The sequence below is a fragment of the Hippocampus guttulatus genome, chromosome 17 (assembly GCF_054856545.1).
Source record: "Hippocampus guttulatus isolate MCC_2025c chromosome 17, RoL_Hgut_1.0, whole genome shotgun sequence".
NCBI lineage: Eukaryota > Metazoa > Chordata > Actinopteri > Syngnathiformes > Syngnathidae > Hippocampus > Hippocampus guttulatus.
Window position 1 is genome coordinate 3,981,414 of NC_141277.1, and position 20,877 is coordinate 4,002,290.

The window sequence follows — 20,877 nt, forward strand, 5'->3', positions numbered from 1 at the left end:
ACTTGTTCATGTCTGGTAAAGTGTGTCGACTCAATTAGTAAAACAAATCACTGTCATGTTGCTGAATTTCGACCACTTTCGAAACATTCACTCTCGAGTGCCTGCTCAAATCCAGTGAGACGGCCAATGCCAGATCAAAGTCCCTCCAGCGGGAGCCCTCAGCCCAAGGGGCCAGTTGGACTCATTGGCCATACTGTATTGGTACAGAACCCCCCCCCCCCCCCCCCACACACACACACACACACGCTGTCAACCATCCACAGCTTGAAGGGGGACTTTGTGATGGCCCTCGGGAGGGAACATTACTTTTTGCTCGGGGGACTGTCATCTGTGATGTTGACACTCCAGGGAGGGAAGAGAGCATCTGTATTTTGAAGACATGATATTGAGATAAACTAAGCCTGAAGGTGCAAGAAAGACACCCTCCTCTTTCGATGCCAAATTGTACTGCTAAAGCTATCGCTTGTTCATCTTTTTGGGGGGTTTATCCAATTGCATCATAACAAAGGTAATTTGGGGGGGGGGGGGTTCGCCCCTTCCCATGGAATTCTGCAAACAAGCCAAATTGAACCTGCGAGGACTGCCGAGAGTCCAGAAATCAGAATGTTCTGAAGAGACGTTGTCAGAGCAGAAACAGTACAGTACCGCAAATCACAAGGAGACATCTAGTGGCCACAAGGTAGAACTACAACATCCTTCACTTCCAGTCACTTTCTGCAAAGGGCACTTGTTTGATGCTCTTTTAAAATCAATATCATAACTTCACTCTAAATCCTCCCTCATTCCAAGACTCAAAAACGATAAATCTAAGATGAAGGCGCTAAAATAACCACATGTGTGAATGTGAAATCAATCTTTGATTGCTGCACAACTTACATTCAGTAGAACCGAGGCAACAATCATGTCGATCTCCAGTGTTATTGTGTGGTCAAAGACAAACGCGGTGCAGTAGAAGCCCTCTTACGTCACTTTGGTAATTGGCTCAAAAGTCTATAAATACGCGTCAGTGAGGCGCGCGCCAGGAAGTGGACTGGTGGCTAAGCACATGTGATATAACGGCACACAATGCACTTTGTGTGTTTCGCGATGGAAATGACCACAATTGAATTTCAGTGCATCGTTTTCTTCTTATTCGAACGCGTCTCCTTGAATGCTTGCACTTGCGTGCGCTGTGATCAGGGCACAGTACACGGCCAAATTTAAATACAGCCATGTATTTTGACATGCTGTATTTAACATGAAAGTATAATTGCAGTGTCGGTACTCTCTTCGTTTAGATTTATATACTTTGAGAGATTAGTCTAGCTGTTCTGTATGGCATCTTATCCTTGCTTTCTTTGAGGTAATACTCCGGCATTTAAACTTTAAACTAATGGCTTAAATACTTGAAATACTAGTAGAGTATTGCTAGCTGTATCTGTTCTATCCATCATATTGTATGTACCATACACTGTATATAAACGAATGAACCCTACGACTGGAAGCATTTGCAAAAATGGATTAATTATGCAATAATATATCAATAAGGTTTTGATTTTCTTCAGCATCATCAAATATTTTTGTAAATATATATTATTGGGGGTTTTGTTTTTGATCGTCTCTGTCTGTCCGTTAGCGATGTCAGGTGTGCGCCATCAGCAGAATTAATTTGTTCGTGTGGGGGCGGGGCTTCGCTTGAACCCAGCCCGCCCAGTCTCATTTTAACCACGCCCGCTCCGCCCTATCCCAATGTCCGGCCAGTATCACGCTGTACTTGAGCAACTTTTCCTTGAGCCGGCGGGCCGCCAATTCTCAGCCGCCCAGCGACCACAAAAGCCGGCATGTCGTTTCTGGATCAACCCTGGTGCCCCACCAGCGTCCAGGTGACCGTGCTTCAAGCCCGTGGTCTCAGGGCGAAGGGCAAAGGCGGCACCAACGACGCCTACGCGCTCATGCAAGTGGGCAAAGAAAAGTACCAGACTTCGGTGGTGGAGAAGAGCGTGGCTCCCGTGTGGAAGGAGGAAGCCGCCTTCGAGCTGCCGCAGCACGGCGCGGGAGGGGAGCGAGGCACGCTGCGCGTTCACGTCCTACACCGAGCCCTGGTGGGACCTGACAAGCTGCTGGGTCAGGCCGTCATCGACCTGGTGCTGCTCGCACAGGACAAGAGCCGGAACAAGACCGAGTAAGTGCAGGACTCTTGAATTGTCACGTTGACAGGATGGATTAATGCAACCTAGTGCAGGGATGGGTCATTTAAATGCTGGAGTCGGGGCCACCATTTTTCATGAGTGATACTTGACCACGTAGGACACGCACTTTCTAACCTGACCTGATGTATGACAAAAATGCTATTTTAAAAACCGGACAAAATGCGTGCGTACGTGCAAAAGGTTTTGATAATACATCTTTTAATGGATCGATAAAAAAATCCACTTCCCTAATCCAATGACAATGTTTGAAGCAAACAAAAAAAAAACACAAAAATTCACTCAAAATTATTTAAGTACTATATTTGTCTTGCATATCATTCCAAATCTGCAAAAAAAATATTAGGCCTTCTCACGTTGTAGTATAGGGTAGTGTAAGTGCAACCAAGACATATCTGCCCTCTAGTGGTGAGTGGTGATATTACAACTTAAAACTACAGCTGCATATTTGTAGTTTGGCACCCATGGATTTGAATATTTACAGATTTTTTTCAGAAAACGACGAATATTGAAAGTTTATCGAGGATTTTTTTTTTTTATAGAAACAAGGGGCCACTCAGAGTCTGGTTGCGGGCCACCAAAAAAAATAACTGCACAGAAGTCGTATTTTCTTCAAGGCTTACAAAATACATTATAAAGGCCACCACGCAAAAACGCTTTATGTAGGACCCCGGTAACTCAAAACACCGAAATTATTTTTGCACACCGAAGAGCATGATCTAGTTTTACTTGTCATGTGTTTTGTGTGTTAAAATAGTCATTTATCTTCGCACTTGTATGCCGCATAGAAAGTGTTGTGTTGTGTTCTGCTAAGCTGGTTGTAAGTAGTTTATTCCTCCACCATGTGACCAGCAGCCTGCAGACCAGCCTTCCTTTCTCACCTACTTCTTATTACCGGCAATGCAACTCAGTTTGAACCCCCCCCCCCCCGCCCCCCCACCTGTCTACTTCCGCCACCACTTTCTTCCATCATTCTGGTCCTTCCTGGTCGTTCGCTGCCGTGTTCTTTAAAGGCTTTGTTGCCATTTGGTGAGGTGCTTGCAAGCAGGGTGAGAACGCATATTGCCCGTGAGGTTTTATCGAGGCCTCGCATTCCTGGCTGCTTTATCAGTGAAAAATAAACAGCGGATGACCCGCAAGGTCATTTCTTTGACAAAAACAGTGCTCCTCCACGCTGTTAAAGCTCGTGTTCGAATCCAACGTGATTTCATAGAAGCTTCTTTTATTAAGTGTCAACAGTCCCATCGCATTTGCAATCACTTGGTTTGCTTGATCAGTAAAGCGATGGAACTAAAAGATGGACTTTGACATGAAAGCAATTTTATGGAGGGTACCTATTATCAGTTTTATTACTGCCACCAAGTACCGCTCGGTTATGTGTTGATTAGTGTGGGCTTGATAGACAGAGGGCAACTTCCTGCCATTTGTTTTCTTTTTAATTCGGTATCAGTCCGCTTATTTTACGTTAAATATTAGCGAGCATCCTCACCAGTAATTCCCGGATAATCTGTAAATCTGATTTGCGCAACATCTGCTCAGTGGCTGAGAGTTCAGAAAATAATCTCAAACCAAATTAAATCCGGATCTGTTTCAGTTTGCTCAACGACAATACTTGAAATTGAACATGGAACATCATAAGCACATGGATGGCGCTACACCGGGGCTAGCGGCGGGCTATAGCCACCTCATACATCTGTGTAGCCTCAGTTAAGACCCTCCAGCATTTTATTTGATATTCTAAAATATATTTGTAAATTATTTTCTTAGTCCCCCTTTGTATGGGTCAAGCCCCCCTTTAGTACCAGGATAGAAAAAAATCCTGGAGCCAGGAAAATCATTTTCAAATGTTGACATAGTAACAGTGTGGCTTTAGCTATGTGAGCCTTACTAACAATGTGGCTCCGCTGGGGACATCAATGGAATTTAGCAGTTTTGAGGCGCTGGTTAAGAAATGGTTTTCTTAAAGAGGACGCGCAATGGAAAACCGACTTGAGTTTCTTGCATGTAAATAATTTTCCTGTCTGGAGTGCCTGTCCATACATTTGTGAAAGGACACAAACGGCTGCCTTTTTCCGAAAATGTGCCTGCGAGCAAGCTGTTGTGAATTTTGCAGAGTTGTGTGAATTCTTTGTGTCTGGCGATGTCTGCTGCATGTGCCACATGCATGGATCAGCTCCAGCACACGACCTGACAAGTGTAATTTTAGCGGCTTGGTGATAAAGTCCTCATGGGGGCTCTTCTTTTTGTAGTGTGCGTGTGTGTGCGCGCGCGTGTGTGTGTGTGTGCGTGTGTAATGTTTTTGATGATGATATGAGGACGGGATATTTTCTTGAGGCTTCTCGAGCTAGACATCCAGTTGCTAAAAATGCACCACAAGTTGTTTAGAGTGTGCTCTAATGTGCATCATTAGTCCAGAGAACAACCTATCAGTTCTCCCAAGTTACGGGAAGCACAATGTTCTCTCCAGCTCCACCCCGTCCGTCTCTGATGTCCAAACCCTTGACTGGACACATTGATGGCCTGCTTTGATAAGTTCCATCCATTTTTTTTTTTGCTGCATGGACACTTATCATGCTGAGCCGACTCTTCTCCTGCTCACCCAGCTGTGCGCTGTGATAAGAGGTCTCCACCGGAGCAGCCATTGTCTTATCGTGACTACACGCCGCGCAGGGAAGGATGTGCGTGTGCGTGTGCGTGCGTGTGTGTGTGTGTGCGTGCGGCTGTGTGTGTGCACGCAAAAAGGCGAACGCTTGTTGACAAGGTTGAGTCATGCGCTGAACCTCCACTTTGCACACAAGTGGCAGATTAGTCAGCTTGAAGCCATCATCCTCACCCGGGCATGAAGTGAAAACTTCTCTGACATTTTGGTAACTTCCGCTGTGTTGCAATTGGGAGTCGCTCACTTCCCTCTTTAATTTTTTTTTAAACTTCTCCTTGTGGGGTTATTTTTCTATCAATGAATTTGTGGTCAAAGCTTGACACCGTCAGCTACGATCTGCTGCTCTATGAAAGGACATCAATTGAAAGTATTTTTATTTTATTTTATTGAAAGTAATTCATGTGTGCTTAGGGTACCTTCAAGGCGACATATTCAGCTTCAAACCGTTCGCAAGTGTCTTCATATTTGTGACTTGCTTTTGTCAAAATACAAAAAAAAAAGCTGAACAATTACATTCGCACTTTGCTGCAAGATAGCATCGTGATCCAAGCACGTTGACACACGTGATACATTTGAGCCACATCTGTTAGTTTTCAAGACGGCTTGACATACTCAATACTTGGCCTCACGGCCCGCAGCTCCAAAATACCAGAGAGACTACAACACGCACGCACGCACACACACACACACCAACACGCACCCGCATAAAGCGCCTTCCTCATTTCCCCAGGAATCCAGATTTCAGTTGGAGTTGTTTGTTCAGATTTATGCTCGATAAGGTCTTTTTTTATGCCGACTCACTGATTTTGTGACTTGCCGCCCCTCCCCTCAAGACCTCTCAGAGCCAGCAGGCTCACTGTTGTCTCGCCACGTCAGACCTTATTGTCAAGAAACCCCCCCGAAGATTCTTACATTCAATCTTCACAATAAAAGCATTCGTTCAAACCCTTCACTTCTCCGTTTTTATTTCCTTTTTGAAAACTTTCCAATGGAGTCGTTTTCCATTTGCCAGGAGCAGGATCATAGTTGTCTGTTTAGAACATGGGAGGTAAAAACCTTGTTGTGCACATTTGGAGTCTCCTTTTTTCCTCAACCAAAGCAATGCTCTCGGGTGTTTCTGTTAATAACGCCTCGCACTTGTTATAAATGGTGGCCAAAAACAAATCGGAAACTCAATCTTGACATTGATTGTCTTTGTGCTCTTTTTCGTTCAGTTACTTCATTGCTTACGCAAATCTATGATTCATTTTAGCGACGTGGTTTTTTTTTTCCTCTGTCGCCAACATTGAAAAAGATTGAACATCCAAGTGTCAGAGAGAACTGGCGATGACCTTCGAGGTTGCGTCTATGTGACATCATATGAAGTAAGGTGGCTACTAAAGCTTTGATTTCAAACCGTGACATGGCTGCCATTGACACTCTCTTACAAAGTCAGCTGTCGATTCCGTACGCTCTTTAACTATTTTTGTGTTTTCGCGACTTTTTTGCTCTTTGACTCCAAGTGGCTCTCGTGCGCAGGTGGTTCAAGTTACTGGACAAGAGCGGCAAGGGGGACAAAGACCGAGGCGAGGTGCTGGTGGACATCCAGTTCATGAGGAACAACATGACGGCCAGCATGTTCGACCTCTCCGCCGCGGGCAAGTCTCGATCCCGCTTGGGCAAGCTCAAGGACAAAGTCCGGGGCAAGAAAAAAGAATGGGACGCGCCGGCGGCGGCGTCCACGCAGGTTCTCACCGACAGCGAGGAAGAAGAGGACGGGGAGGCAGCTGCGGGCAAAGAAGAGGAGAAGAAGAAGAAACCGAAAATCAAGTCTTTGTTTTCTCACAAGTCTAACCTGCAGAGGAACATGTCGCAGTCCATGTCCATCCTGCCCGCCAAGAACACCCCGCTGAGCGGCAGCCTATCGTCTGGGCTCAATGCCGACGCCTCCGAAGGTCAGTGGGCTCTTTTTCGACGGCTACTGTACACTAAAAAAAACAAAACAAAAAAAACCAAGGAAATTGTGAAAAAAGGTGACCATTTGTATTGAGGATTGATCTCGAGTGAAAAAAGTCAGTGTCGAGTGTCTGCTCAGTCCATATGTTGGCATGCTACTTCCTGTTTGGTTGAGGACGCTACCTTATTTGATTCTGGGGAAGAGGCTAGCTTTCCATTGTGACTTAAAAAAAAAAATGAGACAGGAAGGAGGGTTCCACAGAAAATGACGAGACGGTCCCATTTCAGATTTTCCTGCGGGGATGGATGGGACACCTTATAAATGAACTGAATTTAGCCTTTGTGGAGGTCTATACTTTCCCAACTTTTACTGAGCCGAGGCACACATTTTACATTCGAAAAATGTCTTGCACGCCACCGTAAAAATGTTCCAGAAAGTATGAAGACCGAAATAATTGTGATCTTGTCTCAATTTACCAAAGAGTCGAGTTACTGGGCCCGTTGAACTCATTCACTCCCAAAGACGTTTTTAAACGTCTTTTCAGACTTGGTCCAGAATTGGCTGGTTCTGAATGAGTTTAACTGGACGCAAAGCCGAGAGTTGCAGGACTTCTTCCACTGTACGACTGGCAGTAATTCATCACGGTCTATCAAACATGAGTTGGGATCCTTTGTCAACTGTTCCACTTTGGTACCATCTTTTATAGGTAAGAAGAAATTCAAGTTCATGAAACACAAGCGCTCCGGCAGCTCGGACAGCAAAGAGTCGTCGTCGTCGTCTCAGAAACGTGCAGCTGTGGAAAAGAGCAACCTGTGCATCAATGGGAGTCACGTTTACTGCGAGGAACCTCCGCCGCGCACCGCTCGCATCGGCTCCAACTTCAGTCTGGCCAGCTCGGGACGCGGCTCCATGGAGGACGTGCCGGAAAGCTCCCCGCCGTCGCTCGACTCGCTCCCGGCGATAAGGCAGCACACGCCCTGGGAGGAGGAAGAGGAGGAGGAGGAGGAAGAGGAACGGGAAGAAAAGAGCAATGAGAACTTGGACGCCGAGGAGGAGATGGAAGCGAGAGAAGAGTCGGACGGATCCGCTTATAAAGTGAGGGTGAACGACCAGGGGGGGGTGACGAGAGAAGGGGAGAGGGATGAAGAGATGGCCACAATTGAGGAAGAAGAAGAAGAAGCGAGAAGACAAGACCTGGAAAGAGTGACGATGGAAAAGAGGAGACGGGAGGAAGAGGAGAGGAGAAGAGAGGAAGAGGAGAGATTAGAAGAGGAAAAGAGGAGACGGGAGGAAGAGGAGAGGAGAAGAGAGGAGGAGGAGAGATTAGAAGAGGAAAAGAGGAGGCGGGAGGAAGAGGAGAGGAGAAGAGAGGAAGAGGAGAGATTAGAAGAGGAAAAGAGGAGACGGGAGGAAGAGGAGGAGGAGAGGATGAGAAGGCAAGAACTGGCGAGATTAGAAGAGGAAAAGATGAGACGGGAGGAAGAGGAGAGGAGAAGAGAGGAAGAGGAGAGATTAGAAGAGGAAAAGAGGAGACGGGAGGAAGAGGAGAGGAGAAGAGAGGAGGAGGAGAGATTAGAAGAGGAAAAGAGGAGATGGGAGGAAGAGGAGAGGAGAAGAGAGGAAGAGGAGAGATTAGAAGAGGAAAAGAGGAGACGGGAGGAAGAGGAGAGGAGGAGAAGAGAGGAACTGGACAGATTAGAAGAGGAAAAGAGAAAACAAGAGGAAGAGAGGAAAAAAGAGGAAGAGGAGAGGTTAAGAAGAGAAGAACTGGAAAGATTAACAATGGAAAAGAGGAGACGGGAAGAAGAACAGAGGAAAAGAGAGGAAGAGGAAAGGAGGAGAAGAGAGGAACTGGCGAGATTAGAAGAGGAAAAGAGAAGACAGGAGGACGAGGAGAGGAGGAGAAGAGAAGAATTGGAAAGAGTAACAATGGAAAAGAGGAGACAGAAGGAAGAGGAGGAGGAGAGGATGAGAAGGCAAGAACTGGCGAGATTAGAAGAGGAAAAGATGAGACGGGAGGCAGAAGAGAGGAGAAGGGAGGACGAGAAGGCAAGAAAGGAGGAAGAGGAGGAGCGAGGACGATTAGCGGAGGAAAAGAGACGGGAGGAAGCATTGAAGGGGAGGGAAGAGATGCTGCAAAGACGAGAGCTGGAGAGAATAGCGGTGGGGGAGGAGAGGGAGAGGAGAGAAGCGCGGGAGCGGCTGGCGGAGGAGAAGCGGCGAGCCGAGGAGGAGAGGAAGCGAGAGGAAGAGTCGGGAAGAGTAGAAGGAGAAAAGTTGAGGCGGGAGGAAGAGAAGGCAAGAAGGGAAGAAGAGGAGCGGGAACGGTTCGCCGAGGAGAGAAGGAATGAAGAGAGGGCGAGGAAAGAGGAAGAGCGGGAACGACTCGTTGAGGAGCAGAGGAGACTTGAAGAAGAGAAAAGGAACGAAGAGAAGGCGAGAAAAGAAGAAGAAGAGGAGCGAGCGAGAAGGCGAGAAGAGAAGCAACGCTTAGCGGAGGAGGAACAGCGGCTGGCGGAAGAGGAGAGAACGATGGAGGAGGAGCGGGAGGGAAGGCGAAGAGAAGAGGAGCGGGTGGCAAAAGAGAAGAGACGGGAGCGAGAGACGCAGGAGAAAGCTTGCCAGGCCGAAAGGGAGGAGCAACGGAGGAGAGAAGAGCAGGAAGAGGAAAGCGGGGAACTTGCCCAGGAGGAGGAACACCGAAGAGTCGAGGATGCGAGGGGGGAAGACGAGCGGAAGAAGTCGGAGGAGGAGGAGGAGGAAGAAAAGCAACGGCAGGAGCGAGAACCGAGGGGGGGAGCCGAGGAGGAGCGAGAGAGGAGATGGGAGGACGACCACGAGAGGAGGAAGGAACCGCGCACGAGGGAAGACGAAGCGGAGGAACGGAATCGCCCTCCAAACGCGGCGCTTGAAAATGCGCAAGTTTATTCCTCCAATCCTTTTGACGAGGGCTTTCCTCATCTTCCCTTCGAGGACGACATTCCCAACTCGGCGCCGTCGTCCAAACGCAGCACTACAGACCCCACCGTCGCGCAAAGGCCAGTTTTTTTTTCTTCCCCCCCGCCCCACAACCGCACGTACAGCACGTCTCATTTTGCGCCTTGGCTTTCAACTTCTGGCCGCGCGCCGTCGCTCTCTTTTGCAGGTGCCAGCCGGCCGAGCCGCCGACCGCCGTTAGTCCACGTGAGAAGCGGCCAGCTCCTCGGCCCCCGACAGACAGACGCGATGACCCTCCACCGCATCCGGCGACGCTTCCCGAGAAGGTCCGAGAAAAGGAGGTGAAAACCGCCAGCGTTCCCCCTCGGCGCTCGGTGCAGACCACGCCCCCTCGGAGCACATCTCCCACCGACGAGCCCAAAGGCGGCGCGTTCAAACGCGGCAAAGGTCCCGCGCCGTCAATACCTGCCGCTGAATCCAAAACCGTCCAAGTTGTGCGCAACTTGAATCCATTTGATGATGATGATGATGATGATGAAGCAAACGCTGCACAAAATGACGCATCCCGCGGCCATCGCGGCTCAGCGTCGCCACGGCTTCCACTTGTGTCGCAAACTCCCGATTCAGACGCCGCTTCTCAAAGCAAAGTCAAATCTTCGAAAGCGGCCCGTGCGCCCGCGCCCCCCGCCGAGACCGCCGCTGCATCGAGCGCCGCGCCCGGCGACACGAAAACCCAAGCGCCCAAAGCTGGTCAGGCTTCGCAGACCCGGGAGAGTCCACCAAAGGAGCCGAAGCGGCGCGGGCTGCAGGGTGGGGGCCCGAAGAAAGAAGCGCCTCCCGCACCTTCGCGCAGGTGAAATGACACACGCACGCAGGCCAATAATCTGGCCAATTTTTAAATCTTATCATTTCCACCACGAATAGATTTTTAGGTCAGAGTGAGATGTCACACCAGCAAACACGTTAATAAATCCTTATCTTGATTGTTATGAATTTTTGTTTGTTTCCCATGGCAGACTTCAGCCCGTGAAACCGCTCAGTGCTCAGGAGCAGCATCCTGTCACAGAGGTCCAAGTCGAAAAAGGGAAATCGGGGGCGAATGTCGGTCAAGTTGAGGTTGGTCACATTTCATTCTCTCGGAGACACGTTTGTCACGATTGAAATAAAAGATCTGACATTCCACTGTTAAAATGCGTGAAAGATGACGATTGACGCATGATATCCACTTGTCACACTCCGGTCCGAAGCACTTGGTTTTGGGGAGTTTTCGACGTTATCGGAAACTCTGAGACGCCACCCGGAGCTCAGATTGTAAATGAATGGCGCGTGCGCAAAGCCGCCATTGGCTGAACGAACGGATTGCAACGTCTGGAATGAATATTGTCATGCGTTGCCTTTTATGGTCACTTCAGAAATGAAATCCCCCCCCACCCCCCCCTGTATGGATTCAAAACCATTTGACATTTTGTTTCGTTGGCATGCCATCGTAGGTAAACGTCAGCAAGGAGAAGGGGCCGTACTCGATGCTCACCCGGGAGGAACTCATCTCTCTCGTGGTAAAGCAGGAGAAGCAACTTCGGGACAAGGACAAAAAGATAGCGGAGCTGGAGCAGTACATCGACAACTTACTCGTGCGCGTCATGGAAGAGCAACCAAGCATTCTCATGTCTCTGAAAAAAGTCATCTAGGTGGATTTGGCCAACGGATTTTTTTCGTTGTTGTTGTTTTTGCCTTTCTCTGCACTTCAAACAAATGAGTGGAGGTGCCCGTTTTCTAAATATTCAGCATTCCTGTTCTTTTTGCTTCAATTGATCAGTGCACTCATCGTCAGTCTTAATATTAAATATTGCCATCGTGATTACTATTTTAAAAGCAGAAAATGCCTCCTGTCTGCCCTCTTTTTGCAAACGTTTGCCTTTTTGATGCTTCCAACGATGCATTTGTTACATCAACGTATCTTCTTGCACTGATTATTAAATGTTTACATGATCCGATAAAAAGCACTTTACTTCGCTTACGTTAGTTTCTACACCGATTGCAATGTTCTGTTGTAAAGTATTAACATGTGAAATGAAATCGAAATGCCAAAAAAAGGATCTTTCCCCTCCTGTGGTTTGTATTCACCCTGATGTTTGTATTCACTGCACAAAAACATTGAATCGTTTACCTTTCCCGGTATTGTTACAAGAATAAAGTATTTTCGACAATCAGTGGTGGTGCTTTCTCCGTATCATGTCCTGGTAATGATAAACTGATTTTGATGTGGTTAAATACTGAGAATTCTTGTAATATTACGACAAATATAATTGAATGGAAGGCATGCAACATAATTCTTGTCAAGTTCACAACTCCTTGCGCCATTTAAATATTTGACTTTTTCTCAAAAATACACATTTTTCTTAGAAATATACTACTAATGCTGTGTTTTTACCCAATAAAAATTTAACGAATACTAAAACATGATTTATCCCAAAAAATACACAAAAATATAAACTTGTTTCTATACCGTGTTCTTGAAAACATACCATCCCCCCCTGACTCTAAACAATTTTTTTCTTGACAATTTATGACAATTCTTGTAAAATTAAGACATTTAAAAAAAATCTATGATTTTTTTTAAAGAAATTTATCGTACTCTTAGACTACATAATTACTCTTCAAAATTTTAAAAAAGGCTTTATTTATGCAAAGTTATGACGATTAGTGTTCAATGTTTTTCAGGCTGGGCCTTATGCTACTTCAAGTTGTTTTTGTCATAGTTTCACATTACAGTACAAAAATGTGCGTACATTTGAAGTGTCCACATAAAATTAACAAACACGAGTATTAAGATAAAGAATAAGGACGAGAATGTAGTAAAATGTATTATTATTATTTTAAAATCCGACTTGATATTTAGTTCATGTTTCCTTTCTCGCGTCGTATGAGGGCGGAAGCTTGTCCTGGCCGGATATTGTATCTACCCGGAACTATTTTGGCGGAGGATCCATCGAAGACGCTGCGGCATTCCGGCGCAGTTTTTTGTTGCTGGTGTGACTTGTGAGAATATTTTGTCACAACATGTCCACGGCGGGTTTAAAATGTCCCTGCTGCGGCTCGTCCAGCATTGTGGAGGACGACCATCACGCTAATCGTCAGATGGTCTGCGTGGACTGTGGCGCTGTGGTCTCAGAGGGGGCTCTCACCCACGATTCTTTCGAAGGCACAGGTAGAACACGAACAAATAAATCACATGAACGTTTTTGTTCTTGTTATAATTATTCATCTTTTTTTCTTACAGATGTCAGCTACAGCCGCACAACAGCTGTTTCTAAAAAGCCATGTTTAAACCAGATAAAAGGTACACATCCGGAGCATTATGATTGTTTGCGTTTAAGACGAGGACACGCTTACCAATCGCTGACATCTTAACCGATTTATTTGTGTGGAAACTGCACATACGCGTGCGCTTTTTTAAAATTGTTGTGTATACTCCACTTTGATAATGGCACGACTTTTCATGACATTCTGCTTTGATCACAACCACGCAGGCCAGCAGCGACTGACGGCCTTCTGCAGAGTCCTGCGGGTCAACGCTGAAGTCGAGACACTGTCAAGCACGTATTTCGCGCAGGCTTACGAGCACGAGAGCTTCCTGAAGGTGAGCCTGCAGAAGAAGGAGAGCTTGGCCGGCTGCTGCGTGCTGGTGAGCTGCAGGCAGCTCAACTGGCCCGTGACCATGGGCACCATCGCCTGCCTGCTGGAGGTAGATATTGCGATGCTGGGCGCCGTCTACCAAGAGATGATGAAGGTTCTCAAGGTCGAGGCACCACTCGTCAACGTGAGCGACGTGATGGAGGCTCATAGTCAAGAGTAAGCATGCATCCCGTCCGTCTCTGGCAGTGTTTCCCAAACTTTACATTTGAAGCGTATCACCACCAAACAAAACTATCACCAAAGCATATGGACAGTGATCCCTCACCACATTGAACGATTCACTGCGGTTACGCGGATCACAGAATCTGTGATCGAACATACAGTGTAGCTGAACTTTCAGCTCAGTGCGACACCCACAATAAGATAATATTTTGCCAAGGAGGTTGTACGGCTAACTCGGTTAAACACCGTCGGACTCATGAAGTTGAAGTGGCAAAAGATGACCGTCTGTGACGTGCAGCCCCTCAAGCCCAGCATCGCAGAGAAGCTGAAATCAGGTGAGTTAAAAATAAATAAAATACGTCTTGTGCCAACACTGTTGCAGCTAACAAGTTATATAACTATAACTAAAACGGTCGGTCAAAACTCAACTGCAAATAGCTAGCTAACATTCGCATGTGTTTTTCCTACCAAGCGAGCATGTGTTCTTCACCGCAAGAGACATTATTTTCATGTCCACAAAGCTCCCGCACACTGCCTGAAAAAAGCAGATGAGATCGTTTTCTTCAGCAAGAACTGTTTTTGAGTTTTGTACTGTTCTTGTTGCTAATCTGGAAGGGGTTGCCAAATTGTTCTATTTTGTTTGATATCTCCACCACACAGCGCATCGGTGAGAGCTGAGTCATGCTCTGCTGGTGAAGTGTAACCTTCCCCATGTCAACAGAAAATTCATCAGATTCAAATTGAAGTTCAGATGCTTGCTATGAATAGACTACTGGTTAAAAATAGCCCTGTGAAAAATTCATAGTAAAGTTTGTACATTGTTGAACGTTTATAGAATTACAATTCATAGAGATGTTCAGACAATTTCATTCATCGACTATGTTGAGCGTGCCTTGTATGTCAACGCAGGTAATTTTATTTAGGACTCGTCACACTCCTTATTTTTCTTTCATTTCAATCTTCTCATAACCCCAGTTGACTATCTGTTGTTTGGGTTTGTTGATCATTGTTTCTTTTTCCTCTCCTTGTCAGGTACAAAATTAGCTCCCTCGACGTGCATGAAGACCTCGCCGAGGACTGCAAGGACTTAAACAAACGAGCCTTGTCCCTCGTGGAGCTGGCGGCCGACTCCTGGATTCTAACCGGCCGCCAGCCCGTCCCCTTAATGATGGCGACGGTCTACTTGGCCTGGCAGTCCCTCAACCCCAACCACATTCGCCTAAAAACGTCCTTGGAGAAGTTTTGTCTCATCGCCAAGGTGAAAAAGAACCGGGTCGCCGTGAAGAGAGTGAGCGAGATCAAGGAGGTCCTTTGCAAACTGGGGAAGGAGATCCCTTGGGTGACGGATCCGGTCACGTCGGACAATGTGGTTAAGCACGTGGGGGATATTGTCAAGAACAGATATGCTCTGCTACGGAGCGCTATGAGGAGCCACGAGGAGGCCATGCAGGATAGTCAAGAAGAGGAGGTCAATCCCTCTGAGGCCGATGATCAGACTCCACACGCAACCAGTGAGAATTCAGAGATGGCTGAACAGCCACGGGAAGGTAACAAGTCCAACGCGAATCAGAATCGTGTCCCCAACTGGGGCAAGAGGATGCTTTTTGCGCCACCGTGCGTGATTCACCCCAAGAGACGGAAAGCGGTGCTAGAAGGCCTCAAAGATGTGACTGGCGACGAAGATATCTCAGACGGCGAGATCGAGTCTTACATCCGCACCCCACGTGAGGCCAGGGAATTTGCCGTCACGCAGAAGGCTTGGTTATCACAGAGCGAGGAGTCCAAATGTCAATAATCAGGACTGGCGCGACTGGACTGATTGACTCAATCGGAGATTTTGTTTTTTTCAACCATTTCTTTAAGTGGCCAAGTCTGTAATTTTTTTAAATTTTTTATTAGAAGCCTCATTAAAGAAGATACACACAGTATGAGCAGGATTTGTGATGCAATGTGTACAAACACATTTTTAATGTCAATCAAAAAAAAAAACAACATAACCTCCCACTATCGAAATGCAGGATTCATTTTGTTCATGACCGTTCACTCTTTGGACAGTCACAGAGAAATCTGAATCGTACAGATATCGTATGGGATCCATAAATAGGAATTCTACATGATACATAAGCATATTAACAATTTCATAATCGACAGAGGCGTGAACCAATTTATCTTCACAACATTTGACAAAGGTTCCAAATTGACAACACACACGAATCACATTTTTCTTCCACCATGCGGTTATAAAAACACGAACCACTGCTACGACAATGAACGACGTTGATTTTTATGGGCTATCAACCTCTTATGTTGAGCAGCATTGTCTATCGCAGGGGTGGGCAAACTTTTTGGCTCATGGGCCCCATTGACTTTTAAAATTTGACAGAAGGGCCAGGTCAGCACGAGCTATGGTACATTAAAAAAAAAACTGCATTTGTTGACAGTCCATATCAAACATCAACAGAACAAAAGCATGAAAGTACGGTATTAATATACTTTTTTTAAATGACAAAAGTGTTGTTGATGACCTATTTTAGCCTGTGCATCGCTGCAGATGGGTTGTGATCAGACCAGTAGAAGTAGAGCGATACAGAGGTACTAGGTGGTCGAAAAGATTGCCCCGCCCCCCCGTGTTCTGCAACTTCAAGTCAATGCGCCACCTGGCGGTGAAATGCCTGTCATTACAAGTCCAATTGAAATGAATGCAATCATTCACATCGAACCTTAATTGTGGACCATCCTTCGGCGGGCCGGATTAAAAAGACCAACGGGCCGGATTTGGCCCGCGGGCCGTAGTTTGCCCACCCCTGGTCTATCGTTTGATCGTTTGTGCTCTGTGATTGATTGGCAACCAGTCCAGGATGTAATCTGACCTTTACCTGAAACAAATTGGGTAGGCTCCAGTCTTGTACAGTAGGTGGCTGATTCAAGTGTCGTAGCGCTACACTCTCCTGACTTTGGCGCAGGCAGGGTGAGTTTAGTTTCCTCGCAGGGATTATAAATTGAGTGGGAATGGTTGTCTGTCTCAATATGTGCCCTGTGATTGACTGATGAGCAGTCAGGGATGTGGTCTGCTCATCAAGGGTCTACAAGGCCACGCCGGCGGTGCAGCGGTTGACTGGCACGCCAACGCGGCTGCGGCACTTGAGCGTCTTCCTCAGCTCGGCGCGGAATCGGTCGTGCAGCCACGCGTAGAGGAACGGGTTGCAGCAGGACGAACTCATGGCGCACAGGTGGCAGAGTAGCTGGATGAGCAGGAAGAAGCGCTTGTTAATGAGCCCGATGTCGATGTCCCGCAGCATGTTGAAAACGTGAATAGGGAGCCAGCACGCGGCAAAGGCGGACACCAAGAGGGCGACCAGGTGGAAGATCTTCCTCTTGCGGGCTTGCTGGGCAATGGCTTTCTCCTGGCTCCTTTGGCCGGGCGCCACGCTTTTCTTCAGCTTGACCGTGATGCACATGTAGGAGACAAAGACGGCGGACAGGGGCAGGACGTAGGTGACCAGCAGGGTGCTGTACGCGTAGGCCTGTCGTTCCCTCTCCTGGCCCAGCCAGAACTCCTCGCAGATGGTGAAGCCTTCTTCTTTGAACTCCACGTGGTAGGTGTGACACACCGCCGGTGCAACCAGGCCGCAGGACATTAGCCAGATCCCGGCGAGGACGCAAACGCAGGTAGCCACGGAGGTGCGCTTCTTCAGGGGGTGCACTGTCGCATAATATCTACAAATATGGAAAAGTATATTGTTTACAGGTGCATTTTAGTGAGTCAAAATACTGTTAAAACTTATTTGACAACTTTAACCTGGCTATACAGCGTTTGAAGGAATCAAAGCTAGGGATGGTCAGTCGCGCTTTAGCATCAATACTCACGCTGTGTGTGTGTGTGTGTGTGTGTGTGTGTATTAGTGTGTCTCTGTATACACATGTTGTATTAGTGTATCTATGTTTAATATGTGTGTCTATATAAGGGAACAGGAAGTCAGCCATTTTGGGAATAGTAGCAGCCATTTTGGTTAAACTGCATGTCTCAGTGCAATGACAAATCTACCAGGGAATTTGCCCAAATGAGCCCCAATCAGATGCAGGTACAGATGGGTGAAGTTTGCCAATCATTTCAAGGATTCACTCAGAACAAGGTTATTCGTAATAGCAACAAATTAGAGTTTGATGAAGGTCGGGGAATGGATTACTTTCGACCTTGGAAGTTCCACTGTATGACAGAATAAAACGTTTTCAGCTCGCATAGCCACTGGGTTTTGTTGATCTGGGCATCAAAAAATGCTCAAAATGTGATGAGATTGTCTAGAGCTCATCCTGTGATTTACAATTTGACACCCCGAAGACATTTTGAGAATTGCCCAATTTGTATCAATACGCATAAGCCTGGTGTGTTTACAACTTATGATTAGAGGTGGCGAGCATCAAGAAGCTCAGCTGAATGGCGGTGACAGATTTCTTTGAAAAGAAAAAAAAATGGGAGCTCTCTCCTAATGGTGTTAAAAAGCTGCCGCTGTGCTCAATAGAAGTCCATAATTAACAGCGACTCTTGGCTGCCGGAACGTCTGCTTGACAAAAACGTACTATACGGTGCAAATGCATGGGTAGCGGTAATGGACTTTTTCCACAGCACTTATAGATGCATTTCGCTCAAAAAGCATAAAAGAGATGTACATGTATTGATTTAACATTTGTGTCTTGTATAACATCACTGGAACCACCTGTTCCCATCATACTTCCTAAAGCAGGACGTATACTTATCGATCAATATCACCATCTGCCTTTGAGGCTTGACCATTTCACACACACCCAAAAAAAAATTCTATTACTGAATATTCACAGTACTGAGTAGATCGTGCGCTGATAGAAATGTATACATAACTGGTATTTGCGGACCACTATAGTTGCTGTGCTGCGTCCCAGTCGAGCGTTACGCCTCGCATCGCCCCAGTTGGGACTGTACGACACTGGCACGTCAGCACGAGTTCAAAACATTCCGCGCGAAAGCACAAAATGCTTTTATTCACCCACCTGTCCACGGCGATAGCGGTGAGCGTGAAAACCGAAACGTAGACGGTGACCGGCTGGATGAGGAACACCACGTAGCACATGAAGCGGCCGAAGACCCAACCGTGGGGGTTGAAGGCGTACGCAAGGGTGAAGGGCACGCAGGTCACGCACATGAGCATGTCGGAGAAGGCCAGGTTGCCGATGAAGAAATTGGTGACGCTGTGCATCTTGCGCGCTCGGCAGATGACGTAGAGGAGCATGTAGTTGCCCAAGACGCCCACCGCCGCCACCAGAGCGTAGCACGGAATGATGAGGGGCTTGAACGTCTGCAGTAGGGCCACGTCGGCGAACGGCGAGCTGCGGTTGCTGGAGTTGCCGCGCACGGCCACTTCGTAAATGGCCTTTTGCGCGCTGCTGCCGTTGGTCTCCATGGCGACAAAGCGTCGCGGAAGCGTCACCGTCCCCGAAAAAGTGAGGTTGGAACGTGTTTCTTTAAGGGAACAGTAAATCGAAAAGGTCACACCGGAGTCCAGCTCATGTCACACGAGCTAATGTAGTCGAAGGAAACATTACTCAAGTTAATGACGAATAAACCACTGCTGATGTTGAAGAAATGGAAAAGTAGCCACGCGTTTAACAGTCGCTTCTTCAGGATTGTTCAAGAAGATATTTGAATGTAGCAAAAGGGGGAAAACGATGAGCAGAGGAGGCTTTCTCTGAAACGCACGAATAGAAAATGTCAGCATTTTGATGTTTATCCAGTTTTTTAAATGCTACAGTATTCTAATGGAGCATTTTTTTTCCCTCAAAGCACTGACCTTGCAATGTTCATCATGATGATGGAAGACATTATGCAATCAAATAAAAGTAAAAAAAAAAAAGAAAAACCTGCGGTGGCACGGTGATCGTCTGGTTTGCACGTCGGCTTCACAGTGCAGAGGTGCGGGGTTTGATTCCGGCTGCGGCCTTCCCGTGCGGAGTTTGCATGCGGTCCCCGGGCCTGCGTGGGTTTTCTCCGGGTACTCTTGATTTCATCCCACGTTCCAAAAACATGTATGGCAGGTTAACGGAACACTTTTTTGTGCCTCGGTGTGCTTGTGAGTGCGGATGGTTGTTCATCTTTGTGTGCCTTGCGATTGGCTGGCAACCAGTTCAGGGTGTACAAATTCAACTGTTGGCCTGCTTTTACTTAAAACGTTTGAATAGAAATACGGCGGCCCGGTAGTCCAGTGGTTAGCACGTCGGCTTCACAGTGCGGAGGTACCGGGTTCGATTCCAGCTCCGGCCTCCCTGTGTGGAGTTTGCATGTTCTCCCCGGGCCTGCGTGGGTTTTCTCCGGGTGCTTCGGTTTCCTCCCACATTCCAAAAACATGCATGTCAGGCTGATTGGACGCTCTAAATTGTCCCTAGGTGTGAGTGTGGGCGTGGATGGTTGTTCGTCTCTGTGTGCCCTGCGATTGGCTGCCAACTGATTCAGGGTGTCCCCCGCCTACTGCCCGGAGATGGCTGGGATAGGCTCCAGCACCCCCCGCGACCCTAGTGAGGATCAAGCGGTTCGGAAAATGGATGGATGGATGGATAGAAATACGGTAGCTACAAACGATTGAGGTAGTGTTGCATCGAAAGAAACAAAACGAAATGGATATTCGTGCTTTCCATATGTACGATTTGAACAGGATAGAGGTGTGACAAGTACTATCGATCTTTTAAATGCTTCATTTTCGCTCCCGCCCCCCTCAAAAAAAAATCTTCAATTATTTATAAACAAAGTGATGGCATCGTATGAATCCTTCTCGATAAGAATAAAAAGCTCATTTGCTTACCTGGGATAAGTTCAGTGTGAAGTACCGACATTCAGTGCACGCTCTTCCTCAGTGAATGAACAGACGCTGCCTGCCGATCGCATGAAGAAGGGACTGGAGTGGAGGCGAAGGAGGAGGGAGTCTCTAAGAATGACAGCGAGCCAATCAGGTGACGGATCTCCTTTGAAGATTCATGTGACGGCCTGATGTTGATCTTGAACTCTGAAGTGGTGAGCGTTGCAGATGAACGACCGCAGCGGTTGCCGTCCAAATGCCGTCTGGCAAATACGGGCAGCTGATAAAAAGCTGATTTTTTTTCTGTGATATGCTGTATACGTTGTGTGAATAGAAGTCTTTTGCATTGAGCGTTCACATTCAAGGAGGAGATATGGCTACCCGCCCCAACTAAAAGTAAGAATGAAACAGACCACAATTGTGATTGCATTTTTAAAAAAGGGCTCACAATTGATTGGCATGTGACCCCCCCGGCCGCTC

General features: G+C 47.1%; 3 protein-coding genes across 3 annotated transcripts; 2 read left to right on the forward strand and 1 right to left on the reverse strand.

Moving 5' to 3' along the window:
• The first annotated feature begins 1,747 nt into the window (after positions 1 to 1,747).
• Positions 1,748 to 11,928, forward strand: LOC147191553 (uncharacterized). Its single transcript, XM_086135677.1, has 6 exons — positions 1,748 to 2,161; positions 6,364 to 6,779; positions 7,488 to 9,819; positions 9,927 to 10,571; positions 10,735 to 10,834; positions 11,209 to 11,928. The coding sequence occupies exons 1-6, from the start codon at positions 1,821 to 1,823 to the stop codon at positions 11,404 to 11,406; spliced, it is 4,032 nt and encodes a 1,343-aa protein (XP_085991803.1). The 5' UTR covers positions 1,748 to 1,820; the 3' UTR covers positions 11,407 to 11,928.
• A 768-nt stretch (positions 11,929 to 12,696) lies between these two features.
• Positions 12,697 to 15,504, forward strand: brf2 (BRF2 general transcription factor IIIB subunit). Its single transcript, XM_086135689.1, has 4 exons — positions 12,697 to 12,926; positions 12,999 to 13,058; positions 13,249 to 13,570; positions 14,609 to 15,504. Exons 1-4 carry the CDS (start codon positions 12,779 to 12,781, stop codon positions 15,369 to 15,371), a joined length of 1,293 nt encoding a protein of 430 aa, XP_085991815.1. The 5' UTR covers positions 12,697 to 12,778; the 3' UTR covers positions 15,372 to 15,504.
• Positions 15,505 to 15,572: 68 nt separating this feature from the next.
• On the reverse strand, positions 15,573 to 20,401 carry prlhr2b (prolactin releasing hormone receptor 2b). Its single transcript, XM_086135690.1, has 4 exons — positions 19,469 to 20,401; positions 19,154 to 19,296; positions 18,602 to 19,070; positions 15,573 to 17,293 (listed from the first exon to the last, which is right to left on the reverse strand). Exons 3-4 carry the CDS (start codon positions 19,009 to 19,011, stop codon positions 16,660 to 16,662), a joined length of 1,044 nt encoding a protein of 347 aa, XP_085991816.1. The 5' UTR covers positions 19,012 to 19,070; positions 19,154 to 19,296; positions 19,469 to 20,401; the 3' UTR covers positions 15,573 to 16,659.
• Positions 20,402 to 20,877: the final 476 nt, after the last annotated feature.